A 26,345-nucleotide genomic window follows, 5' to 3' on the forward strand; every position below is an offset into this window, starting at 1 on the left:
GCACCCAGGAAAAGGAGCAGTTCATTCTGTGTGGATGAATGGGGGGCTGTGTCACAGGGAAGGTAGCATTTGTATTGACCCTTGAAGTATAAGGTATTTAATAGACAAACGGAGAAATGACCATTCCAGGTGGAGAGAGACTTACTCTTATTAATAAGGTAAATTTTTGGTATTCACATACAACATCTTCCTTCCAAAGAGCTCAAGTTGTTTTTTCATAATTTGATTAATATGTTAAATCAGGTTTATCACGGGGGGAAGCAAGGCCCACACTAATGTCTGGTGGTAATCCATTTCCTTTAACAGTTTACAAAACACTTCACATACGTTCTCTCTCTAGCTTCATAATAAAGCGAGACTAGGAACTTCACTTTCCAGAACTCAAGCCTTTCGCTCTGTCCACTGTGCTATGTCTGTCTGTTAGCGTCAGTGTTTGCCAGAACCCTCCCCAGCCATCCTCTTCAGCTTTGTGCTGCTGGTTAGTCCCCTCGGCTGTCCCCCTAAGGATGTTCTGTACCCCACCAAGTCTTGACTGCGCTAAGAGTGTACTGTAGCTTTGTCTGGTTAGCTTCCCTTCTCAAAAATGCAATCATTTCCTCATGTTCCTCATGGGCCTGAAGTGAAAGGCATGTGAGTCAAGGATAGGGTTGGAGGTGACGTGGCCAATGAATGGACACTAGAGCCTTCCTCTTTTCCATCCGTAGGAGAGCAGATGTGAAGGACGTGCACCAGGATGGTGGGTAGCCACAGTGGCCCGTGCCAAAGCACTTACCAAAGTGATGACTAAGGTTGGTCATACCAAGGACTGGTCCTGAGCCTGCTGTAGGGTAGACATGATATTCACGACCAAAGCTGGGAAACCACCAATGCAGAAATTAAAAGTACATTTCCGTGTTTGCCTCCGTGCTGGACGTGGCCATTGCCTCAGGAGCTCGCCAGGTTAGCAGCTCCTTCTCAGCTAGCTTTCCGAGGACCCTGGAGAAATTAGTGCCTAGTGCTCAAACGTTTTCTTCCCAGTGAATACCCCACCTGACTTAGTATTCCAAGTGGTTTGTTGATTTATTTTTAAGTAGAAGGATTGTATTTGTCACAGATGTCGATAAGGGGATTGGCAGTGGCCCTGGAGGACTTCAGAGTTTGAGAGTAATCTGAGCCCTCTAAATCCCATCATGTCCAGCCAGCACAGTGCCCTGTGCCCTGTGGTTTCCCTGCTGTGTGATGACATCATGAGCACAGCTGATCCCCAAATCTGACGGTCAGTTTTCTGCTCTATAAAATAGCCTGTATAGTTTAAGACTGTAAAGTATACTTTTGGCAGTTCCATTTCTTGGCCAGATGTCATAAAATTCAGGGCTGGAAAGGAATTTCAGAAAGGTACTTTGGTCCATGACTGGCTAATTTAAATATCAGGGTACAGAATCCCTTTAATATGGGAAGATGACTATAATCGTTATCAAATATAAGCATTAGGCCTGGGGGTTGAGATTATAGAAAGGGGGATGAAATGTGCCTGCCTCTCCACCTCCTCTGTCCTTCTCGGAATTGGAAAAACATAAGCCCCTGCAATTGATGCGGAGATTAGAATGGGATTGTGTGTGGTTCAACAAGTCCAGGGCAGCTAATACAATTGCATTCACCTCAGCCACAGCTCACAACTGTATGTCACGCTACCGCCCCCTCCAGAAAAGGGGAGAGAAGATTGATTGACCTAAGTTTAAACTCACCAAGGGATATAATATTGCAGGTTTGTTTTGACTTTTCTAATCCCCTTTATTTCCTTAATTGGAACCAGGACTGGATTCATCTTAGACCCCACCCTTACCCCATCACTATTTAGGCACATTGCCTTTTTGCTTATATATTTTACTATCAGAATCCTCTAAAATTTACATTTATGTAAATAATAATTGTTTTCCCATTTCTTCCTTTTCTTACCTACTCTTTAACCGGTAATTTTATTTATTTATTGTCAGCCATTGTGCAGTGTTTGGGATATGGCTTTCTTAGTAAATGCAGGGAACAAATCTAGGAATAGTTCCTTTTAATCCAAAGATTCTTTTTAAACTTAACAAAAGGTGGGACAGGTGATTTGTGGCTGAAAAGTAATAAAAACGTAATTGTTTCCTTAAAAATAAGTTACTTTACTCTGCTTACAAAAATAACTGATTATACCCACCTTTCAGATGAGTTAGTCAAGGAAATGCTTCTCAGGTACATTTCAGAAATGTGGTCCGATTTTTTAAAGCACTGTGAGAGCTATTGTAGGTACAAAAGTGTAAGACCTGAATTACTTACATCAGAAAGTCCTTTAGATCTCCACTGCCCAACACTGTAACCACCAGCCACGTATGACTGTTGAGCACTTGAAATGTGGTTAGTCTGAATCCGGATGTCCTGCAAGTGTCAAGTACTCAGACTTTAATCAAAGACTTTGTACTTAAAAAGAATGTAAAATATCTCGATTGCTTAATATGGTTTTTACATTGAAATAATATTTTTTATATATTGGGTCAAACAAGATATGTAAAAAGTAATTTATCTTTTCTTACTTTTTCAATGTGGCTACTATAACATTTAAGATTACATATATGGCTTATATTTGTAGCTTACAATTATATTTCTATTAGCGCTGTTCGCATCATTAAATTGATATACCTTTAAAGTGGCAGTGGAGGATGAATTTGAGAAACTTCCTATTGTACGATATCTTTGGTTAGAGAGCGCCCTTCCTCTGGCTAGCTAACTCTTCCGTAGGATGTCATGCTACCTTGGTAGTGCCTGTTGGTAGCCATGGTCCTTGAACTCTGTAGGAATGACTACTCTGAGCTCTTGGTGTAAGCACTAGCTGAACGGGCTTCTATTAGTGCAACATCAGATAAGAATAATCTCCACTGGCCATTTGCTCTTAGCTGCCCTGCTCCTTTAACTTTTAAGTCTTTCTACTTGGGAAGAGCATGTAAGACCTTCTATTTCTACTGCTTAACTTAGTAACAATGTCAGTTGGCATGCTCTTATTAATATTTGTTTTGCTAATTTGAACAATAGGATAGAAAAGTTCTATAGAGAAATTACCAAGAAATAATAAAGAACACCCTCACTTCAGTATAAAACTGAATTTTATGCTTCTAGCACTGTCCCTACACACTTTCTCTATATTTTAACCATGCTGTTTACTGTGAGGTAGATAGCACAGTTTTAGAAGCTTTGCATGAGATCTTCTAACAGAAGTGAGAACAATAATAAAAGACTAATATTTACATGGTGCTTTAAGGTTTAAAAAGTGCTCCCATATGTATTATCTCCGTTGACTATTAAAACAGCCCTGTGAATTAAATAGGACAAGAGGTATTTTACTGAGGAGTAAATGGGACCAATGATTAAGTGATCTGAGATCAGGCATCTGACTAACGACATAGCCAGGAGTCAGTTCTCAATCTTCAGACTCCAGATCATATATTATGTTGAAAATTACCGACAGCTCACAAAAACTTGTCAGTTTGATTATTTTTAATAAGACATTCTATATTTTAAACAAAGGCATAGCACAAAGACAGATAGTAAGCATATTTACCTGAGAAGAGAATTAAGATTTGGGGAACATGTACTCCTACTCTTTCATTCCATAGCTGAGCTCTTCTCAAACATCAGGTCAGGTGCTAAAATGCTGATATCAAAAAAAAAAAAAAAGAAAGAAAGAAAGAAAAGAAAAAGCTTTATATAAAGGAAACCAGTAAAAATTGCTATGACTTTATGTTAATATAAGGTATTTTAACTGTTTTGAAAAGAAAATGATTATAGGTATTCCAACAAATTCTTATATTTAGTGTGATCACATCAAGAAACCAACTTTCAACTGTTTCTTGAGAATGTTAAAGCAACTCCCAATTGCCTTTACAAGATGGAAGGACATGGTGTGGACAGAAGGTCATATGCACTTGTCTTGGGAATATTTTTATCATTTTTTTATGCTAAAAAAAATGTACCCATTTGTACCCAATCCCAAAGCACAATGGTGAGGGCTGAGGGAAGGACCTCAGAATCATTTTTGAAAGATGCAGCCTGAACCTAGAATTTGCTATAGAAAAGCCACCAGGTACTTCCTGCCTCCTGGGTTAGTGGCATAGTGAAAAATTAGTATAACCGGTCAGTACTAGGAAGCCATTAGATGAAAGATGTAATGAAAGATGAAGAATCAAGGTCCAAAGGACACTTTCACAGTACATAACTGAACATATTAACAAGGGACAAAGATTAAAATATTATTTATGTGAGAAAAAAGGGTTAAAAAGACTTATAAGAATATCATAAATTACTGGGAAATCTGTTGTCCTTCAGTGGATTATGGACTATTCCAATGATGCTGAAATCCTGAAGTAAGATGCACTCTCAGACTTGGAATTAGAGCAAAGATGACAGAGCTTCTTTCTTGGGCCATCCCAGCCTCCATTCTAGCAGGCATTTTTGGAAAAGCTCTGCGTTAATTAAAAGGCTTTATTTATATACCAGGTTTTCATCCTATCTTTCAAATGTGAAAGTAAATTAAATATGAAATGGCTAATTTAAAATGTCAGGGTTCTTTTGCCAAGCCAACCTTACATTAAGAGCAGGAATCCCTATGCCAAAGAAACGGTTCCCAATTATCCCATCCTGGGTTTTGTTATACATTGTGCAGAAGTCAACAAAACAAGTATGTCACAGAACCTGCCTAAATAACAGCCACCCTCATTAAAAACAGAGAATTAATCAGGAGTGACTAAAGGAAGCAATGCCTCATAGGTTCCCCCTCCTTTCTTCCTTTCTAATCATAGAACAAAATATGTTACATAAAAGGATGGGAACTATTATGCAGTACTCAATTAGAGGGAGGTGAATAGGTCTCTAACATGCTGTTTTATCAAAAGAGCAGACCGGTGTTTGCATGACTGTTGTTTCATTACAGACCCTGTCATTAATTCCATGTGTCAATACTGCCCTGTAGTACACAGAGCAGACAAGAAAGAAGAGCCCTTGAAAACAAGGGAATGATTTTTGAGTCGTTATCAAGCTAAGTGGCAAGCGAGAAGCTGAAACTCGTATAGGTAAATTCGAAGGGACTCTTGGGAGATCTGCAAGTGGGAAACAAGAATGCGTTTTACCAACTGCTTAATTATGTCCTGGTTTTCAACAAGTACACTTGAATTGAATGCTTTGTTTGTATTGCACAAAAACATGTGCTGTGGGCAAGAGTATTCTCTTGCTTCCAGGTCAAGTAAGGTGTTTTATACACATACACATCTGGCCTATTCTGGAATGTGCGATTGGGTATGTTAGTATCTGAGCCCCAATATTGCACTGTCATTTTGGGGGGAAAGAGCTACATAGGAACCAGAAGCCCTAAAAAGTGGAACCTTCTCTAAGGTTCTGAGAAGTTGTATAAGCCCAGGGATCCCAGAGGACCATACTTACAGGGAAATGGTGGCTCAAGAAAATGTTAAAATATACCTGGGGGAAAAAAAAACAGACCAGAAAATTTTAAATACGGTATAAATCCCATAATCTCCCACCCCTAAATCTTTAAGAAAGTATTTTTTCGTTTCCATTAGCAGTCCTAAGGGTTAGGCTGGGGCAAAATAGGGTTTCCTTTCTTGGACGTGCTTTATCTGTGTCCTCATGCCTGGCCAAGCCCTTATAGATTATGGTTCCTTATCGTTTAGTAAGATCAAATTTCTAAATGATGTTTCGTTCCAGTTGAACATTCTTGGAGGCTTATCTCTTCCCTGGCCAGATGCCTGATCAGATGAGAAGCCCGCCATGATACTGTCAGAGTGCCTAGAATGGGCTCTTTATCCAGTAGACATCACTGTACTTTTTGATGATAACGAGGGCAGTCTTAACTTGTGTTAAGGCCTGTGTGTAGCATTGAAGGTAAGTATGAAGGAGTTGTTGCTATATGAATATCTTAATCCTGATGCACATTTCAATATACAATATCGTTGTTTAACCCTGATGTATATGTACCTGACACCTAGCCATCCTTTTTAGAGAGGACCTTCATAATGTAGGACCAGTAACTTCATGACATTGCCTGTTTGTTGATGGCCGTGATTGAATTTAGAGCCTTCCTTGTCACCCTTGCCATTGCTTTGAATTACTCTTGTTATCATTCTAATCATCTGCTGATAGTTTTGGAGAAAGGGTTTCTGGTCTTGGTGGATGTCAGTGATAATTAGGTAGAATGCTGTGCTTCACTCTTAGGCTTAGAATATTAAAAACCAAAGCTTAACAGTATTGACTTTTAGTGTCTTAAAACCTAGAAGCTTTTAAAATAGATCAAAATTACATAGTAGCCTAATACTTAGACTCTTAGGACAGAGTCTTGGGGATCATCTTGTCCAACCCCTTCATTTTATAGATGGGGAGACTGAAGCCCCGAGAAGGAAATGACTTGCCCAAGGACACTCAGCAGGTTAGTGGAAGATGTGAGACTAGAGTCTAGACCTGCCGATGCCCATATATGAGAAGCTGAATCTACGCCAATTAGTGGTTGGGAAGGGGCCTGGCTGTGTGGTACGAGAGGGCCTGACTTCTGCTGGACTGTCGGGATGTCTGGTGACATTGACTCATCAGGGAAATAATTACAATTGAAGTAACACAAGAATGATTCCTGACAAATAGTTCTCTACCCTTCTCCATTTATGCCACGATCCATGTATCATAGTCTTTCAATAAACATTTATTGAGCACCTACTGTGTGCCCCATCCTGTACTACATACACAATTCACAGACAGATAAGACATGGACTCTGCCCTCAAGTTGCTTACAGTCTAGCAGAAAACAAGAAATCCCTGGAAAGCATGATGCAGAATTTCCTGTAAAATGCCAGGACCTTCCCTAACTCTGGATCTTGATGATGAAAGTGAATCTTCTACCTAAAAGTCTAGCTTTTCTCTTGGTCGTGGTTTACTCATTAGGAGTCCCATAAAACACCATGCCTTTCCTTTCTGTGAAAGGGCAAGATAGAATCAACTGCACCTAAATTTGGCTCAGACACACTTATGGAGGATCTGCCATCTGCAAGGCACTGCGCTAAACACATGGGGATATGAAAATTGCATAATTAAAGCATGGGACATTTTTAATAAGTCAGAGAGCAATATTGTAATGAGATTCTTAATAAAAAAGTATTCATAAATGTAGGGCCCCTGCAATGGAAGACAAAAATACCTCTACTATAATCCAGATTTGTCAGCCTAGGATTTCAAAGTCTCCATTCAAATTCTCTTTTGTACCCTGTATTTGTTTTGAGCTTTCTTCTGCCTTTACCTCAGCCCACCCAGCCTGCTTGCCAGTCCCTACACACACTTAACTCTTGCTTCTGTGCCTTTGCTTGACTAATTCTTCTGCTGAGATGCCTCTCTGCCCATGAAGCCATGTCCGTCACTGCCATTTCAGTCTGGCCCCGAGTCCATCTCTTGCAAGGAGCCTGTGATCAGCGTCCCCATCTCCCCGTGTCCCTGCCACATGTGCATAGCCCATACGACTGGTGGCATAACGCTTCTGTGGTCTTCATTAAAGCTGCCCATTCTCTGTCCACACCTTGCTGATCTAGATACAACAGCACTTAACGAATGACACAGTCTGTATGACCAGGTCATTTATCAGACCTTTTAGGAATGAGTCTCTAGAGCAAAGATTTCATTTTGCTACTTGTGGGCTGTTCATTGTGTGATAAGAAAGGAAGGTCAGAAATGTTAGGATAGGGGTTTGAAAAGTAACCCTTGGGTCTATAAGAAAAAACAGTCACACATCTGCAAGTGAACCTCTCTCCCTCTGCTCCCAAACAGGCAAGATACCTCCTTCGAACAAGTTCAGTTACGATAAGGGTGTATGGGTGACCTGTCAAGCTAGGGAAAGCAGGGCTCTGCCTGTTAATCACTTCGAGCTTGTTGATCTGCTGTTCTGTAATTCTTTTTCTATTGTTAAATGTGTGTGTGTTTTACCTTCTGAACTGACTAAAAGCTTCTTGAGGACAGGGACCATGTCTTTTATTTCCTTCTGCTTATTCTTCCCCCACATAATTCCCAAAGATGGGGAAACTTTCTGTAAGCACATAAAGGAGAGGAAATGCAACCTGTGGGTTCCACCTGCATTCCAGCCATTGCACTTTCTATGCATAACGACCTTTTGCTGTCATGACAACTCAGTGAGCTGGGTATTCCTATCCCAATTCTACAGATAATGGAGAAGTTCAGAGTTCAAGGTCTTACTGCTGGTGAGTGGTAGATCCAGGATTAGGACCGAGGGCTGTCTGAATCTAAAACCTATGTGTATGTGCCTTTTGTTATACCCCGATAATAACTAATGTTTACAGACCACAGAACTCTTCCATCTACATTATTATTACTATTACTACTACCACTACTAGTACTGTTACTGCTACTACTTACATCATCAGTGGGAAGTAGGGAGAGCTAGTATTATCCTTATCCCCATTTCACAGATGGGGAAACTGAGACTTAGAGACTTGCCCAAGATCACACAGCTGGTAAGTAGAAGAGTCAGGACTTCAGACAGACTTCCTGGCTCCAGATCTTTTTTGTCCCACTACATCACATTTGCACGAATGCATGCGTATGTGGCCAGTTATCACTGACACCTCTCCTCCAGAAATATCAGCAAGTCCTGGTGTCAACGTGGAGCCAAGTGGAAAAGAAAAGAATTCATGCCCTCAGAGGCGCTTCCATGCTAGTGGAGGAGTGCTACAAAGAACCCAAAATATAAATGGGAAGACTACTTCATAGGTGGGAATTAAAATATGGGGCCCTTTAATGTTCTTCATTATGTTCATTGTAAAATGGGATTAGGGAGTAGGAATGAAACCGGTGGACTTGATTTGAACATAAAGCGCCTGGGTTTGAATGGGAAAGCTGGCTGCTTTGTGCAGTTGCTCGCTGGCCCCGCACCATCCAGTTATCAGAGACATGCAGTGCGTTAGTGGTGTCAGGGCGATGGTTTACCCACCCAGCAATTCGTCATTGTCTTGGAAGAATTTCTCTAGTCCCATCTGCTAACCCTGCTCCTACCTGCCCCAACCCTTTTCCCACCCTGCCTTACGGACCCTCACGTCCACCAGCCTCTTCAGACCTTTGAACTTGCTTATCCCTTTATGTTTCATTGCCAGCAGATTGGCCCCTTTTCCTCTTGTATCAGTTATTAGTACATAGTGTCCCCTGTCACAGAGTCCGTCAGCACCATCAGTTAGAACGAGAAACTATAAGAGTGCAGATACCTGTAGGGAATATCCGTGCTAGAAAGGAGTTTTAATGGAAACAGATCATTTCTAGTGCCCCACTGAACGTTTCTACCTGGTCGTCATGCGAGGACCTCAGGCTCTTCACTTTCTTGGGGTGTCAGCATTTCCCCCCCAAGTCTGCTCTGTCCACTATGTTCCTGTTCCAGTGAATGGTCACCAGCCACAGGGACACTCTTACTCCCCTTCACCTGCCAGCCCCCTGCCCTTCCACCAGACCACAGATTGTCATCCAGCTCTGTCTCTCTCGCGCTGTCACAGTGACATCCTAACGACTCGTCTCTGCCACCTGCGTCCCCCATTCCCCGGGCACCTGCCACACTGCCGCCAGAGATTGTTCTCTATAAAACAAGCCTGAATGGGCATTTTGACGGGCAAAGCCCAAGCTCCGTACTTTGGCATTTAGGCCCTTGCAGCCTTATCCCCTGTCCCTGCTTCACGGACCTTGCCCACTCCCCACACATTGGGCCTCTCCCAGCTTTATGAGAACACGGAAACAGAGAAACTGACGCAGTCCACAAAGGTCTGCAATCACATGAGGAGATGGGCCAGACAGGGCCCTTTGCCAGGTCTCCTTTGCCTGCTTCGCCTGGCATAGGCCTCATTGGAGGTGCCGTCCCCACCCACCCAGGCAGTTTGGCGTGTGCTTCTGTCAGGACTGACAAGTTCTGCGTGATTCTCTTACAGCATTGTACCCCATTCTGTTCTAAGTTACTTTTCACACATGTATTTCACCTGCTCAAGGGCAGCAGCTGTGCCCAGTCTCCTTTTCTCCCCAGTATATGACATAGTTCCTGGCATGTAGTTATTGAACAGACACTGCACAGCTGAACTCAGGGTGTGCTCCTCCAGTGCTGTTAGAGCAGTGAATTCGGACGCTGCAGAGCCCTGCACTGGGATTCGGGAGTGGTCCTATGTCCCACGTCCAACTTTGCCACTAAATCTGTGACCTTGGGTAAGTCACTCAGTCTCCTTTATTAAAGGAGGGGGTTGGACTAAATGATCTCTAAGGCCCCTTCACCTTTAAACTCTATGATTCTGACCCTGTTTCTTGGATCAGGAAACATGTTTCCTACTTTCTAATATTGGGGAGCCTCAACGTAGCCAGTCAGCCACCCACACTACTCAGACTTTTCACACTCGCAGAAATGGTCTTCTTGTGCTAACCAGAGCTGCCTAATCAGGCTCCTGTTGGCTTCTCCTTGGCCACTGCTGTTCTGACACCGCCCCGGGATGTTCCATTGCACCCGTAACACCCTCACGCTGCTCTGCGGCTGGTCCTTCCCAGGAGGGAGCCCTGCTTTGTGCCGGCCTAAGGGGACAAGAGCAAGGAGGCAGAAGGAGGGCAGGGTTTCGTATTTCCCTTCACTCCACATCCCACCAACTGCTGCCATATGGGTTCTCAGTTTTAGACATGTTTTCAGGGGGTGATGCCTGTTTCCATGAGAAATAAGTTTTTGGCAGCACATGTGCCAACTCAACGCTGCTCTGAAAGTAACGCTGCAGACCTTCTGGGGCTAGGAGGACTAGAGTTAGCAACTCAACAGGTACATTCGCCATAATCTCCATGTAATAAATGAGAGCCTGTGAAAAGATTAAATAAATCTTTCCTAATGCTTTTTGATTGGCTTAATCAATAATTAATCATCTTTAGATGAGGCCGTAACTCGTGGAGTAGATATAATTGGATTAGCTGAAAAGAGGCAGTTGGGGAGCTTTGAAGAGATTAAAATGGCCGTCAATGCTATAATTAAACTGCCACAAACAAAAGCAACTGGGTGTTAAAAAAAGAAGAACAAAGGAAAGGAGAGAAAGAGAGAGAGAGAAAAAGAGAAGGAAAGAAAAGGGAGGGAGAAAGTTGGGGAAGGCCAACTGATTTAAAATGAATCAATAAGTACTTATGTATCACTAGAGACTGGAGAGGCAAATCAAATAAATCTGACAGATTTATTCCATTGAATGAAATCCACATGTATCAAATCAGCCATTTAACTGTGCCTGGCCCACTGGGACAGATGAATTTTGGTAGCTTCCACTTAAAACAAAATGAATCCACAAAAGGAAAAAAAAGAAAGTTAATTATTAAAAACAGAAGAGACCTGCTCCTGGTCCTGAGCCCATTTAGACCTTGACTTTTCATACTTTTAATTGGCTTAGTAGGTTTGGCCTGTGTGAATGAAGTCTTTTATCTCCCTCTTTTTCTTTCCATGCCCCTTTCATCTTTCCTGTTACAAACACACAGAGAGAGCTTGAGGAAAATACTTTGGTTTTTAAAGACTTTTCTTTTTAAAAGGATGTGGATTGGGGTTGGGGGGAGGGGTGTCTGTGTAATGCTGGTGAATACTTTTTTTTTCTCTCTTTTATCTCTTTTTCCAGAGAGGAGTTGCTTAAACCAATGGGACTAAAACCTGATGGGACAATAACGCCTTTGGAGGAAGCACTCAACCAGTATTCTGTCATCGAAGAGACCAGCTCCGACACAGACTGAAAGCGTCACCTGCTCGACTCTCAGTATTGCTTTTATCAGCACCTTTTCTCTGTAGCTCCAGGGGAATCTTTTCTCTAAAACATTTATGCCCTTGCTTTGGCTAGAAACACATTAACTGGTTTACTCATTGAGAAATCCAGCGTATTTAAGAGGTGATCCTGTGTTTTTGCGATATTGAGGCATTCATACAGAGCTGCAGTTAGACGGAGTTGCAGGGGCTAGAAGCAGAAAACAGATAATTCCATGTCATCAGGCTGCAACTGAAGGACTTCATTCTATAAAGCAGCCTCGGTTGAACCTGGCAGATCTGTTTGCCAAGATTCTTAGCAGAAGATTTAGCCGTGTCCTTCCTCTCACTTGTGTGAGCTGCCCCTTCTGGATCTCTCCAGCGGACGGAGGCACGTGATCAGCAGAATGCGCTGCTAACTAAGGGCTGAGACAAGTGACTTGTTAGATCAGGACTGACTAAGTGGACGCCAAGCAGCTGCTCCATAAACCTAGCCCCACTCTTCACTTCATTTCAATTTTGTATAAATACATAGAAATGCACACACGAACACACACACACAGCCCCAGACTTGCAAACTGATTACACTCTAAAAGTTTGTATGTCACTTCTCTAGAACTTCAGAATACATTTCTCCCTACAGAGAGTTATAAATGATGGTTTAGTTCCGAGGCAGCTACAAATGCCTATTTATTCTCCCACGTACCTGAACACTAGTACCATGGAACTGAACCCCCAGCTGTATCATTGCACGGGGAGCATGCATTCTGAGGTCTCGGGGCCAGGAACACGTCCCCCAACCCAGCAGAGGGGACGGGGACTCCTGAGTACTGGGAGTTCTGTGGGCTCTGCTGGGGGTGGGAGGTTAGCAGCACCCTTTTGTACATATAGGTCATTCATACGTCACACGTTTTAAATTGGGGACTGTGTGTGCTGGTGTGTGTGCATTCTACCTTTCTACCAGGTGATCAGTTTAATGGTAACCTTATTTATTTAAAAAAAAAAAAAGAAACACAAATAGTTACTGTTAAACTGATTAAGGCTGTTTATTTTTACTTTTAAAATTGGTCATATGAAGAAGTAGAAAATGAATCATGCAATAGACAGTGGGCCTAGTTAAATCAGTGGCTAAAGTTGAAAAGGGGTTGGTTTCCTTTTATGTATGTATGTATGTATGTACGTATGTATACATACATATATACACATAGATAATGTGCTTAACCACTGCCTTTTAAAACTTTAAATTAAATAAAATATTGGGGTTGATTCAATTTAGCCATCTGTGTGTGTTTCTTTATAGATACATGGGATAAACAATACTATTTCGCAGTTCATGCTTTCTTAAAGTGCTTTTACATCCATATCTCACTTATAATATCCTTTATAAGGTAGGTAAAGTACATGAAGTATTAGTAAAATGTCATTTATCCAGAAGTCACTTCTCTGGCAAAACAACAAATCAGGAATTGAGTTTTAAAAGGCCTTTGAGCCCCAAAATAAATGTCACAAAGTTTCTGGCAGTTTATTTATGGGAGAGAGCCTCAAGAATCTCACTTTTTGCCTCTTTACTAAAATTTGCATATATTTCTAACATGTTTAGTTATCTGGCTTTCCAGCCCACAGAAAAATAACAAAGGCGGAATCTGCTAGATGGAAGGCAGGCCTACTGAAAGCAGCAAAAGGCCAACTGAAAACTGGATAGGAAGGCAGGGACAGTGAAAAACTGGACGCATCGCAAATCGGGGACAGTGTTTCCCGAAGGACATGCTAGTTGGCCCACAAAGTATCTGTCCAACAGTATGGCCCATGGACTAATTCTTCTAAGAATGACCCTGAGTTGGTTTTTAAACAAAATAATAAATCCAGGCTACTCTGTAAAGCTCGGAAGAATACAATTTTCGGTTGTCATCTGAAATACTTGGGAATCGAAGTTCTGAAGGACTCATGTTTTAACAACAGTAAACAAAAGGAAACTTGGCAATTCATAATTTTAGATTAAGTGAGAAAAGCTTAGAAAAAAAAAGAAAATATTTTTGTTACGTCATTCTACAAATGCATTTTTAAAGTATTTTTATAATTTCTATAATCAAATAGCTTTGGCATGAGAGTCAGCTTCCCTAAATGAAGACATGTTTAATGAAATACCATCTTATCAGCTTTATGCAGTTGGTGTTTGAACAGTCCTGTTTACATAGCTGTGATCTGCTTTCAATGAGTTCTGTTTCATTTTCAGTTTCCCTGCCCTGGGCACTAAGCTTTGTTTTTGAAGAAAGAATTTGCAGGGGGACATGTTGAGAGTGACCTCATCTTGCACATGGAAAGAGAACTAACATCTGTGGCATGCTTGCTGTGTGCTGGGCTTTTCATCCATGTTATCTCCTGTAACCCCATCGCATCTCATATTCGAGAGCATCCCTAGAAAGCCTAAGTAAGTTACCCGATGTCACAGCAAGTAAGAGCCACCTGCAGCCAGCCTGACTCCAAGCCCCTGTCCCTCCCCTTGACCACCCTGCCCACCTGGGCCCACACTGTGCCTCCTTACGACTCTGGAATGCTGGGAGAGTGGTAATTCTCAGGCCACTTTAAGCAATAACTGTGTCAGCAGAACCCAGAACTTTGTAAGTTGGGAGGTGACCTAGGGTTGAAGTGTGAGCCAGGAAACTCGCTTGGTTAGTACTGTATTTCAAACAAGGAAGGACCCGGAGTCTGATCCAGACCAGGGCTGCAGGCTCCCCAGATAGCTGCCTGGCATGAGGAGGGGCGGTGATGAGAATATACTGGCCAATCTCCCGCCTGACCTTTGACACGGTGCAGAGGGGCGTGTCCTAGAAATAAGGCACTTGAGCCGCTGCTCTACAGTAACAATCAACAGACACTTGGGACCCGCTTATACACCCAGTGGCCCGGGGAGGCCGGCACATCAGACGCTGTCATCCCTCCTTTATAAACGAGGACACGGGCCATCAAGGTACAAGCACTAAACATCCCCCAACCACCACATCAGTCTTCCCACCTCCCAGTACTAGTTGTCACCTGTATTGACTTCCTCCCCCAACCCCCAATTATAAAAGTAATATATGTGCATTGTGGAAAATTTGGAAAACGCAGAAAATAAAAGTAATTCACCCCAAATCCCAACGTTCGGAGATAATCACTGTTAATGTCAGTGTATTTCTGTCCTGTTTTTTCTATGCATATCTAATTTATTTTACTACAAGATCGGGATCATGCTGTATTTATAGATTGTATCCTGCTTTCTTCTCTAACATAATTGTGAGCATTTTCCAATGTCAATAAATATTCTTCAAAAACGAATGGCTGTATGATATTCCATTATATGAATTGTGGGAAACACTGCTAATTGTTTGCCAGTGTTCTTCCTTACTAACAGAGGACATTCTCACCTCCAGCTACTCCCCCTAAAAAGGTGCCTGCTGTCTCTGGGCGGCAGCACGAGCCTCATCAGCACCACAGAGAACCAGGAACGAGGACTGGACCAGGAAGAGCACACTCGCTCTGCCATCCAGCACCCGTCTCTGCCATGCAAACACCTCGGTAGCACAACTCATGACACAGGTTAAGTGCCGCGGTGATTCTATAGTTTTTGTCAAGGAGAGGCACTGAAAAACATCAAGGGATCCAGGCGACTGAAAAAAGTCATATGTGTGGAAAAAAAAATAAGACACCACGTCAATCCTGTTTGCTGCTGTGTAGTCCCGTTATTGGCAGTAAGTTTCTTGGAGACAGTCTTCACTGCAATCGCAGAGATGGAGGAGGGTACACAAGGATGGGAGACAGTGATGCTTTCAGGCAAGGTGACACCCAGCAGAGCTATCGGGTATGTGGCGAGCACCATATGGGGAAGGAACAAACGAATGGTGTTCTAGGAACCAATCGTGTGTGCAGGAGGGAGACTGAACTGACAGACGTGAGAAGATTCAAGGAAGGAGAGGCTTGTCAGGAGGACTTAGGGAGGTGACATTCCTGCTGAGCCCCGGTGCTCAATGAAGCCTAAATCATGCACTGTCTATAATGAATCAGCTTCCCTGTGCTTCTGGAATGGTGTTCATTCTGTAGCATCCTCGGGGGGGCGGGAGGGTAGGAGGAGAGGAAATAGTCACGCCAGTCATTTTCTGCGTTCTGTGTTCCAGATGAACCCTGGCTGAGAATGGCTGTCCTAAAGAGAAGGTCACCTTTATTCTCCAAGGCTCTGCAGTCAGATTCATGTTTTCTTTTCATTACAACACAGAAAATGCCGGGTCGTAGGCTCCAGCTCTGTCCAGGTATCTGAGACCTTTCCTTTTCCTGCACTGAACATAATTAGAGCTGTGTATTTATTGAACAGCTACTGTGCCAGACTGTGCTAAGCACTTCATAGGCATTTCCTAATTTCATCTTCATAACCATCTTATGAAGTAGTTATAATAATACCCACTTTCCAGATGAGAAAACTAAGGCATAAAGATGGAAGTACTATGTACAAGGCACACAGCCAGGAAGTAGCACAATTTGAACGCAAACCTGTCTGATGTCCATGTAAGTAAATACTATGCTTTGTGTTGCTTTTGCAGTCAGAGAATAATGCAGTAAAGTGCATTTGGGAGAAAAAAAATTCAGACGAGATTAAAATGGGAAAAACTGAATCAGAAAAATAAGGTTAACACGTTTTTCCTTCATTTCCATCTCTCTACAATACAGAGAATCCCATTCAGGAGCTAGTCTCAAAGAGAGGCTCCTACAAGCTCTCCAATCCACGTTAATTTGGTCAGGAAACGTTTTATTAGTCGTCTGTGTACCAGGCACTGTGCACGCTGTGTGGGGGTACAGCCACGATTAAAAGTCCCTGTCCCCCAAGGTGCCCAGTGTGAGAAGTCCATACCCAAAACCTGTTAGTTACAAATTGCAACTGGATGCCAGGAGGACTCGGGGGACCGAATACCCAAGTTTCCTAAGTGACGTCTGAGCTGAGCCTGAGCTTGCCACGTGCAGAAGAAAGATCGTCCCCACCAGAAGAACTGGCTCCAACCAAAGCTCACGGGCAAAAAGCACTGGGAGTGTTTACAGAACACAAGCCGTGGAGAAGGACAGAAAGAAAGGCGTCCCGTGTCTCCTAACGGGACACACGATGCGGTGGTACCTGCAAGGGGTAGGCAGGCCAGATGGGGACAGTGGTGGTGGGTGTGGAAAAGGGGGTGGATTCAAGAAACACTTAAACACTAGAATGAACACAGTTGGGTGTTGGAGAAAGGAAAGAAAGAGCTCATTTAAACCCAGATGAGAAGGATCCTCCAAAACACTGACTTCCCAACCTGTGAACCAAGCGACTTCGGGTTTGGGAGCAGGAGGGTGGAGCTAAGAGTTATTTCAAGGCATCTGCAAACTTGTACTGTCACCAAGCATGATTTACACAGTGAAGAAACGATGTCTTGATCCCCAAGTACTCCTGCTTTACAAGTATTGTATGTGTGTATGTGTATGTATATGATGAATAAAAGTTGATTCATAAGCATCACTCAAGTCATAGTATCCTCTTACCCATCTGTGTTGACTGTATTTTCTCAGGAGAAATACACTAATGATAAGCAGCCATCTATCGTGTGGAAAGGACACCCACAAAGTCCAGGCTTAAGAAAACAAAGTCTCATAATTGAAAAGACTTAGAACTCTTGATAACAAGTATCAGAGACTCAAGATGAACTAGCATAGTAGAGGAAGGACACGGGGGTAGGAAGAAGGGATGAACAACCAAGCTGTGGAAAGAAGGGAGATGCAGTGGGGTCTCAGTTACAACCCAAAACTAGGTCTCGTTATATTACGCAGGGAGATAAATTTATAAAATCCATTATTCACAATAAATTAGAACTTCCAAAACTATTATTTTGTCTTCAAAGTTAAAAAAAAACAACAATTTTTCTTTCCTTCTGTAACATTTCTAATTCCCTCCTTCTTCACCCCACCCCCCTACCTCAAGATAGAGAAGCTCACGAGTAGTCAGGAACTCAGGAAAGAAAAATACATATTGATAGATTTAAAACACCACAACTTCATTTTACCCAAAACAAACACTCTTGAAAGTAAAAATTTGACTATGGTTTAATGTCTGTGATTTCTGTGTGGTTAAAAAAGAGAGTTACTATCATGGTATTAAATGCACCAATTTTCATACCAAAAGTATGAAGCATACCCAAGTATAGAGGGGTATCAGGGACGGCCTCTGGTTAAGTGCTATCTGAGCAGAGACCTGAAAGCAGGGAAGAAATAAGCCAAGACACTCTCTAGGGGTCTGTCCAGGTCAGGGAACAGCAAGTGCAAAGGTGCTGAAGGAATAAGGGACCTGCGAGGTGCCCCCTATGCCTGGAGGAGGAGCCAGGGAGAGCAGACGACGTCAGAGAGTTGTAAGGGCCAGATCACGTAGGCCGTGGGCTGCATAGCGAGCCCACACAGAATTTGCAAATAGGTGTTCGGAGTCTCACTCTTACATATAAAGAAACATCACGTGTCAATGGCTATTTAAGAAAACATGAGAAATAGTCCAAACCAAACAAAAGCAGGAAGCCAAAGAAAATGTCTACAAAACTATGATTAATTAACATTATAGACTTCAACTCTGTTATCAGAATGGGGCCAATTAACTAATCGATAACTAAACATAAGTAAATTTAGAGCTGAACATACAATTAAATAAAGTAGAATTAACTCATAAGCAGTAAGGTCGGTAGTGGGACAGTTTGTTTTAAAGCATTCTTAGGTTACTCAGAAAAATACATGACATACTGGTAGGTGCCCAGAGTATAAATATTACAACTATTTCGTGAAATATAGCTGGGAGCAAGGCAGCTCTGGGAGGGTCAGAAAACTGAGGCCATTGGGTTTCAGGCTTCTTGCAATTCCTGTGCTTGTTTCCACTTGGTTCTCCCTTATTTATTGTTTTGATCAAGTTTGAAAAAAAAAATTTCTCACCAATCTTTGCTGTATTTAGGGCGACCAAGGGAAGCGAGGTTTTTTCTAAGCTTGCACAAAAATGCTCATGAGTAGGAAAAACCCAGTCTTCTTGTGTCTCCTTTATTCTCACAGCAGCACCACAACACTTCTGACACCAGATTTGGGGGGTGCGGGGGGGGACAAAAAGCAATTCTCTGAGACCAGCTGGGTGTTCTACACTTTAGCTCAATCCTGACACCACCTATCTAGACAGATCCTCAGATCCCACAGGTAAAGGGCTCAGCCCTACAAGACTGTCTTCCCCCCGATTTCAGACACCAGTCCTAAATGCAGGTTGTCCTTTATGCTTCTGACCAACCAGCTATAGATGGGAGGTTCCAGTGACCCCCCTCTCCTTGGTTTCGATTGATTTGCTAGAGCTGCTCACAGAACTGAGAGAAACGTTGTACTTACCAGATCACCCATTGTTATGAAAGGACATGACTCAGGAGCAGCCAGATGGAGGAGATGCACTGGGCCAGGTGTGGGGAGGAAGTGCGGGCGTCCACGCCCTCTCCAGGGGCACCCCTCTCCCAGCACCTCCACGTGTTCACCACCCTGGAAGCCCTCCGAACCCCACCCTTTTGGGATACTTATAGAGACTTTACAGCACAGGCATGATTGATTAAATCATTGGCCATTGGTGATTGATTCAACCTGACCCTCCTCCCTGGAAGTCAAGGGGTGGGACTGAACGTTCCAACCCTTTAATCACCTGGTTGGTTCTCCTGGCAACCAGCCCCCACCCTTAGGTGCTTTCCAAAAGTCACCGCAGTAACATAACAAAATACACCTGTATCGCTTTCATCAAACCCTTAGGAAATTCCAAGGGTTTTAGGAGCTCTGTGCCAGAAATGGGGACAAAGACAAATACTTATTATACATAGCAATATCACAGCTTGCTCTCGTCAGCAGCAGCGTCAACCAAAGGGGTAATAGTAGGAACCAAACTGTGAGAAGCACAGTGAAGGGAAACCTCAGGACAGCATTGTAAGTACTTCCGCTGTAACTCTCTCCCCTGGAAAATCTTCCAGAGTTAAAATTCTAGAGCTCTTCATCTATATTTTATTAAAGAAGCCTGGCCTTCCTTTCCAGGACCCTCCCCAGATCAGTAGTGTACAGTGTTGTTTTCTCCAGTGCCAACACAAGACAGGTACTCTCGGAAAAGAAGACGTGCAAGTATTACATTATCTCCCTGCGCACTTACGGCAAAAGGTAAGGATTCTTATACCGTTTAACTGATGCGAAAATTGAGGTTCAGAAAGATAAAGTCACTTGCCCAAAGTCACAATGCTGGAATTGGCAGAACGGGAATGTTATGCCCATCTGTGTGACCCCAAAATTATGTTTTACATTCTCCACACTGATTTGCGGCTGATTCTTAAACCTGTGCAAAACCATGAATCTGGCAAGTAAGCAAGAAGGAAGGAAGAAAGACCGCAGGGAAGGGAAGCCATCATCAACCAGTCTCCATTTCTTACCCCTATGTTCTCAGGAATCATAAGAGTAAAGGTAAGACGTGCTTACCTGTGACAGAGCTTTGTACTGTGTATGACTCGTCTCATTTCAGGCCTCACAACAACCATAAGGCACCGCCACTGTTACTCTTGCTGATTTGCAGATGGGAACTGGAGGCCTAAACAGTTTAAGTCACTTAGCAGTGGAGCTGGGCTCAAACACAGACGGGCAGATCCTAAGCGACGCCCTCTGCCCATTGAAGGGAGCCTTCTCAGCTCAGCAGCCTGATCCAACATGCCTCCTCTTTATGCATGTCATCTAGGGAGCTTTTCTGAGCATCCCTTGATACCGTTTGATTTCATTTCTAGTTTCAAGTCTGAATGTCTTGGAAAACTGTCCAGCCAGCCACAGAGCCTAGATATCCTATCCTGGGCCCCACGTCCTGATTCAGAATCAGTTTCATCAAACATTTCCATGGACCATCCCGTGCCTGCCACAGTCACACCCTACACATGCACTCATTTGTAGGTCCCATCAATGCTGTGTGGGGACAGTTTTTCCACTTCCACCTTCAGCTCCCAGACAGGGGCACTGAGGCACAGAGAGGTGCGTTAACAGAGCTAGTAAACTTCAAAGCCTGGACATGGGATCCACCCCCACCCAGTCCTTTGCCCAGAGGCAGAGCCAAGTTCTGATCACAAGAGCAGACTGCCCAGCGGTGGGCAATAAGGGGACACCTCTGGACATCTTCCTTGAACGTGGTGTGTTACATTCTCTACTCTCTCATCATAACCCAAGCAATCACCACATCAATATCCCATTTTAAGATTGCTGAGAGGGTCCCAGCTCTCCCCTCGCCTACCCCTCACCTTCCACACACCCCTCCTACCCTCTGCCCTCTCCCCCTGCCCCTGGTCAGGCCCAGACATCCAGGGACACACGGGTAGCCTGCAGGCAGCCCTCTCCACCTCTGGCAGTCCTCAGCAAGCATGGTAAGAGTTTCCTGTTCCACCAGGGTTGAGAAAATCACTCATCCTGAAAGACCAGACCACAAGCCTCCTAGTCTTAAAACTTCTGAGAGAGAAGCAAAAGGAAAAAGACTCCACTGACCCGCAGCTAGGGTTCCGGGGCCACTTATTTCACACGCTGTTCCCTGTGAGGAATTGGAGATGGAGTGTGTGTCCTTATTTTTCTTGGTGTCAATTAGCATAATTTAAAAGGCAAAGGGGGAAAAAACTGCGTATCTGTGTGACTGCTTTCACACTTTGAACTTTTCGTCCTTTGGGGCTGATTATGGCCGAGTGACCCATATTTAAAAAGCATTTACAATAAAATGATGCACTTTCTTTTGTGCCATCGGCTTCCCCGATGAAAAGCAAAAATGTTTTAAAATTGTCCCTTGTTTGTCAGCGGTAATGGCTGTGCTACATTTCAGCTCGTCCCCCTTGTGGGCACAGAAAGGGAAGGGTAATAAAGGGCACAGCTGTAGACACTTTATGGCCTGCTTGGGGGGTGAGCAGGGGGAAGGGGAATGGAGGCAAGAAACAGATTGACTGTGTGTCAACAAATGCAGCTGGGAAAAGAGAAAGCTCTTCAAGACCTCTGCGACTCAAAGTCCAAGATAAACGATGTTCCTATTTGGAAAGGGAAAAAAATGGAGGTGAAATTCAATAAAGGCTGGCTGAAAAGAGAAGGGTTCCAAAGGCTTTTCTCTGCAGCTAGGCAGCTCCCAAGAGAAATGAGCAAAAGTGGCTCTAGGAGAGGGGGGTGTGCAGCCCAGAGACACAACAAAGCCACATCCTGGCCAACGCGTTACACTCCAGGCCTGGCAAAGCTGGGCTCCAGGGAGCCCCGCCAGGTCGGGGGTGGGGACTGTCTGGTTGAGAGAAATGCCCCAGGAAACTCTGACACAGCTCTACCTCAGGGCCCATTTAGGCATTTGGGGAAAAGACAGAAAAGCATAAGATGACCCAGAGGCTGAGTCATATTATGATAGAGAAAACACTGCCCTGGGGGGCAAGTCCCAGGTCTGGCACTGACCAGCTTGGAGAGGGGCACGTCTGTGGCCTCTCCGCAGCCCTTTTTTGCTTATGACAACTTTCCCTCCCATCATCTCATTTGAATCTCGCAAACACCCTGTGAGGCGAGCTGGGATCCTTGGCCCCCAATTTACAGAGCAGGAACCTGAGGTTCAAGGAGGAGAAGCACTTGCCGAAAGTCACGTCCCAACAGTGGAAGAGGCAGGATTCCCCTTGGGAGCATCCACCTTCTGGAGCTCGTCCTGGTGTGTCCTCTCGGCCCGCGGGAGACAGTCTGCCTCAGAGAGAGGAGAGAGAAGCTCTGCTTCACGGGAAGCCTGCGGAGAAGACCTCCAGAAAGGAGTAGCTGAGTTTTCTGGGCACAAACCCTCCCTCACAAGTGATAGGCAAGCTGTATCCATGAGGATGCAGGGAGCAGAAACCTCCAGTCAATCTGGCTTAAATAGAAGGGAACAAACGACCCTCGGGAGGTTAGTGATTGGCAAGGAGCATGAAGAGGGCTTGAGGGGCATCCTACATTGATGAGATGTGCACGTTCCTGTATGTATGTTACATCTCGATGTTTTAAAAATACAGACTCTGGAGTCTGCACACAAACACAGGCTTGGATCTGAATCCTTGATGTATCAGTTACTGGCTTTGGGCAAGTGATTTCTCCTCCTTGAACGTCAGTTTTTCATCTATTATATGGGGATAATTATAATACTCATGCAACAGAGGCTCGTGAGCGTGAAATGAGACAATACATATAAAGAGCTTAGCACAATACCAGGCACATAGTAAGTGAGCAATAAATAGTATCTATTATTGTTGTTATTATTAACAACGATGAGAGTGTCTCCTCAGGCACTGAGGGTATTGGCTCTGAAGGGCCTCAGGGGTAAAGCGAGCATTTTTAGGGCCGATGGTGACAGGAAGTCACCTTGCAATGAGCTGGCGTAGGCCAGGAGGAAAATGGCAGACTCCACAGGATAACTCAGACCAGTGCTTCTCAAACTTCACCAGACATGCAAATGCCCTGGGAACCTGGCAAAAATGCAGATTCTGATTCAGTGGGGCTGGGTGGGCCAAAACTTTGCATTTCTAACAAAGTACCAGTGAAGCCAATGAGGCAGACCATACTTGGAGGAACAAGGCTGTCGGTCTTGGAGAATGCATGAGTCGGAGGAATTGAGAGAAATTTAGGGGGAGGGGGTTAGCTTTCCCACACGTGGCTGGGGACAGATCTAGACATATACAGTAGTACCTCAGTTTGCGAACGTCTCCATTGAGGAACATTTCGGGTGACAAATGCCATAAACCCGGAAGTAAATGCTTCTGTTTCCGAACACACCACGGAAGTCGAACATGTCACGTGGCTTCTGCTGAGTGCAAGATCCTGAGGCCTAGCTGTCGGCTGTTTTCGAACGTTTCAGAACTTCAGAACTCGAACGGTCTTCCGGAAGGGATTATGTTCGAAACCGAGGTACCACTGTAATGTGATGTAGCTCCTATAATAAATGCCGTCTCCCGTAACACACACAATGGTTCTCCCGGATTCAACCCTGACTGCCACACTTGTATGAGGGAGAGTTTTCTTTTTAAATTGAAAATATGAGAAGGCAAATCGTATAAGGAAAGAAAGAGAAGAAGAAAGGCCATTTGAAACTTCAGAAAGTGAAAAGCTATGCACACACATGCAAATGTAATCAAAGACAATAACTTGACTCGGTGATGAAGAATGTCTATTGAGTTAAAATTGTTAGAATCAATGAATAGACAAAGTACAGAAGGCTTAAGTATCATTACTGAACAGAATTTAAATGTATCGATTGTAATGCAAAAATAAAAGTTCGAAAAGTGCAAGTGAAGAGAAAAGAGCTGATGGGAAGGCAGGGGCACTCAAAAAGTCATTTTAGGAAGTGATGAGTCAAAAAATACAGATAAAACTCTATTATAGTTTACGGAAGTGGTTGACTCGGCTGGACCCATGGCACTAACTGCTTAGAGAGTCCTTAAGGCCCTTTAGAAATCCCTGTCCCCACCTCCCAAAATCTGCTTAGCTCGATCTCTCATTATTCCCAGTGTGAGCCCCACTCCCCACACCCCCAACCATTTATTTATTGAGCAAATACATTTTGAGCACTTATTGTGTGCCAGGCCTTGGCAAACAGTAGTAAACAAAAAGATGTGGCCTGTCTCCAGGGACCTTATAGTCTTAGTTGTTGGTAGGAGACAGACAATAAACAAGTAAATGAACAATTATGTCATCACAAATTGGAGACGTGCTAGAGAGAAAATAATTGGGGGAGTGGCTAGAAGGTGGATATAGAAAGTCTGGCATGGTACAGCTTACTTTCCTCAAGAAAACCAAGGACCTAGAAGATCCCTTCCAATCTTGAATTTTTTTTTAAAAATTCTAAGATGTCTCTGACCAATCCCCCAGGGTAACCCCAAATCTGCAATTTCCAGTACTTTTGTTCCAGCTCTGTACTTTAATTTTGGTCTCTGGACCAGGGTCTGCAAACATTTTTGATTGCATATGTCATCAGTAACAACCTGAGTGGCACATACATGCTTTTTTAAAATGTATGTATTCATTTATATACATAAACTACAGTATAAATGGACAGTCTAAACCTGTGCTATCCAATACAGTAGTCTCTAGCCACATGTAGCTATTTAAATTAAATTTTAAAAAATTTAAAAATTCAGTCTCTCAGCTATACTGGCTACATTTCGAGTGCTGACATAAAACATTTTCAACATCACAAAAAATTCTACTGGGTAGTGGTGTCCTAAAAGTTATACCAAAATAGAAACATTTAAAGGGTACGATAAAAATTAAAATAGAAATTCCCACACCTCCTGAAGATAATTTAGCACATTCCTGGAAGACACGCAATTCACCCCCTTCTTTCAAGATGACTGCTTTAGACATCTGATGCATATAGCGGATTCAAAAACAAAAACAAAACTCTTCCTTCTTAACAAGTATGTCTGACGTTGTTTATCCAAGTATTACTCCAGTCCTGATATTTCTCTTCCCCTGTCTTCACCTGCTACATTCAATATCCAGCCACACTTACCTAATCACCATTCCCCGACGTGCCCTTCATACCTGCCCAGACTACTCCCAAACGACGAATCCCCACTTCTCTGTTTGGTGATCTCAGCTTTCAAAATCCACCTCCAGGTCACCTCCTCTGTGAAGCTTTCCAAGAGCTCCTAGAAAAAAAAAAAAGTGATTTTTCTCCTTCCATCATGCTTATTGATTTATTAACTCAATAAAGTGGCTACAATGCGCCGGAGTGTGGAGACTGACACAAAGGTATGTAAAGAGGTTAGAACAGTGCAGGGCACGCTGAAAGCTCTGCCCAAGTGTGAGCTATGGTGGTGATAAAGCTGCTGCTGCTGCTGCTGGATGTTGGAAAGAGAGAGGTGACTAAAACACAAGCCAGGATTCAAGAAGCCTAGAGCTGCTGAGGAGGCCCCAAAGGAATTACAAGACAGTGCAACCTGTACCTTGTAATGAAGCACAGTGCTTTGTGGGATCACCTAGCCAGGATTCTAATTACCTAGACAGTTTACGTTCCGGACAAGGTCAGAAAAGTTCCTCCAAGGAGGGTGTCTTTAGTCCGTTCAGCTGCTATAACAAAACGTGCTACAGACTGGGTGACTTATAAACAACAGAAATTTATTTCTCACCGTTCTGGAGGCTGGAGGTCTGAGATCCAGGCCAGCACGGGTGGGATGCTGACTTCTCATTGCAGCCTCACATGGTGGGAAGGGCAAAGGTGCTCTCCCGGGCTTCTTGTGTAAAGGGGCTAATAATCTCCTTCATGAGGATGCCACCCTCTAGCCCTGATCACCTCCCAAAGGCTCCACCTTTAAGTCCATCACATCGGGATCTTTTTCGTGGCGCCCCGGAGGCCATCGGCTGCTTCCGGATGAAGGTGAACATCTCTTTCCCAGCCACTGGCCGCCAGAAACTCATTGAAGTGGACGATGAACGCAAACTTCATACATTGTATGAGAAGCATGTGGCCATAGAAGTTGCTGCTGACGCTCTGGGTGAAGAATGGAAGGGTTGTGTGGTTCAA

The 26,345-nt window shown here is 43.6% G+C and overlaps 1 protein-coding gene and 1 long non-coding RNA gene across 13 annotated transcripts in view; one reads left to right on the top strand and one right to left on the bottom strand.

Moving 5' to 3' along the window:
• Positions 1 to 15,100, top strand: part of RIC8B (RIC8 guanine nucleotide exchange factor B) — a 98,765-nt gene extending 83,665 nt beyond the window's left edge. For 4 of the 8 annotated variants that reach the window (XM_019728441.2, XM_074326256.1, XM_074326258.1 and 1 more), the window contains one exon: positions 11,667 to 15,100. In XM_019728441.2, coding sequence (XP_019584000.1) covers positions 11,667 to 11,778 — 112 coding nt within the window. In that variant the 3' untranslated portion in view covers positions 11,779 to 15,100. Of the gene's footprint in view, positions 1 to 704; positions 789 to 4,939; positions 5,905 to 6,391; positions 6,446 to 11,666 lie in introns of all 8 variants that reach the window. The other 4 variants (XR_012494084.1, XR_012494083.1, XR_012494085.1 and 1 more) reach the window with 4 other exon arrangements.
• Positions 1 to 26,345, bottom strand: part of LOC109445784 (uncharacterized) — a 34,599-nt gene that overhangs the window by 5,978 nt on the left and 2,276 nt on the right. Inside the window, exons 2-5 of one of the 5 annotated variants that reach the window (XR_012494087.1) lie at positions 25,332 to 25,470; positions 5,446 to 5,481; positions 3,572 to 3,664; positions 2,296 to 2,394 (exon numbers count right to left, since the gene is read on the bottom strand). This is a non-coding gene — a long non-coding RNA (uncharacterized LOC109445784). Of the gene's footprint in view, positions 1 to 2,295; positions 2,395 to 3,547; positions 3,665 to 5,445; positions 5,482 to 21,152; positions 22,538 to 23,185; positions 23,290 to 25,331; positions 25,471 to 26,345 lie in introns of those variants that run through there. The other 4 variants (XR_012494086.1, XR_012494088.1, XR_012494089.1 and 1 more) reach the window with 4 other exon arrangements.

The sequence above is a fragment of the Rhinolophus sinicus genome, linkage group LG02, assembly GCF_036562045.2.
Source record: "Rhinolophus sinicus isolate RSC01 linkage group LG02, ASM3656204v1, whole genome shotgun sequence".
Taxonomy (NCBI): Eukaryota; Metazoa; Chordata; class Mammalia; order Chiroptera; family Rhinolophidae; genus Rhinolophus; species Rhinolophus sinicus.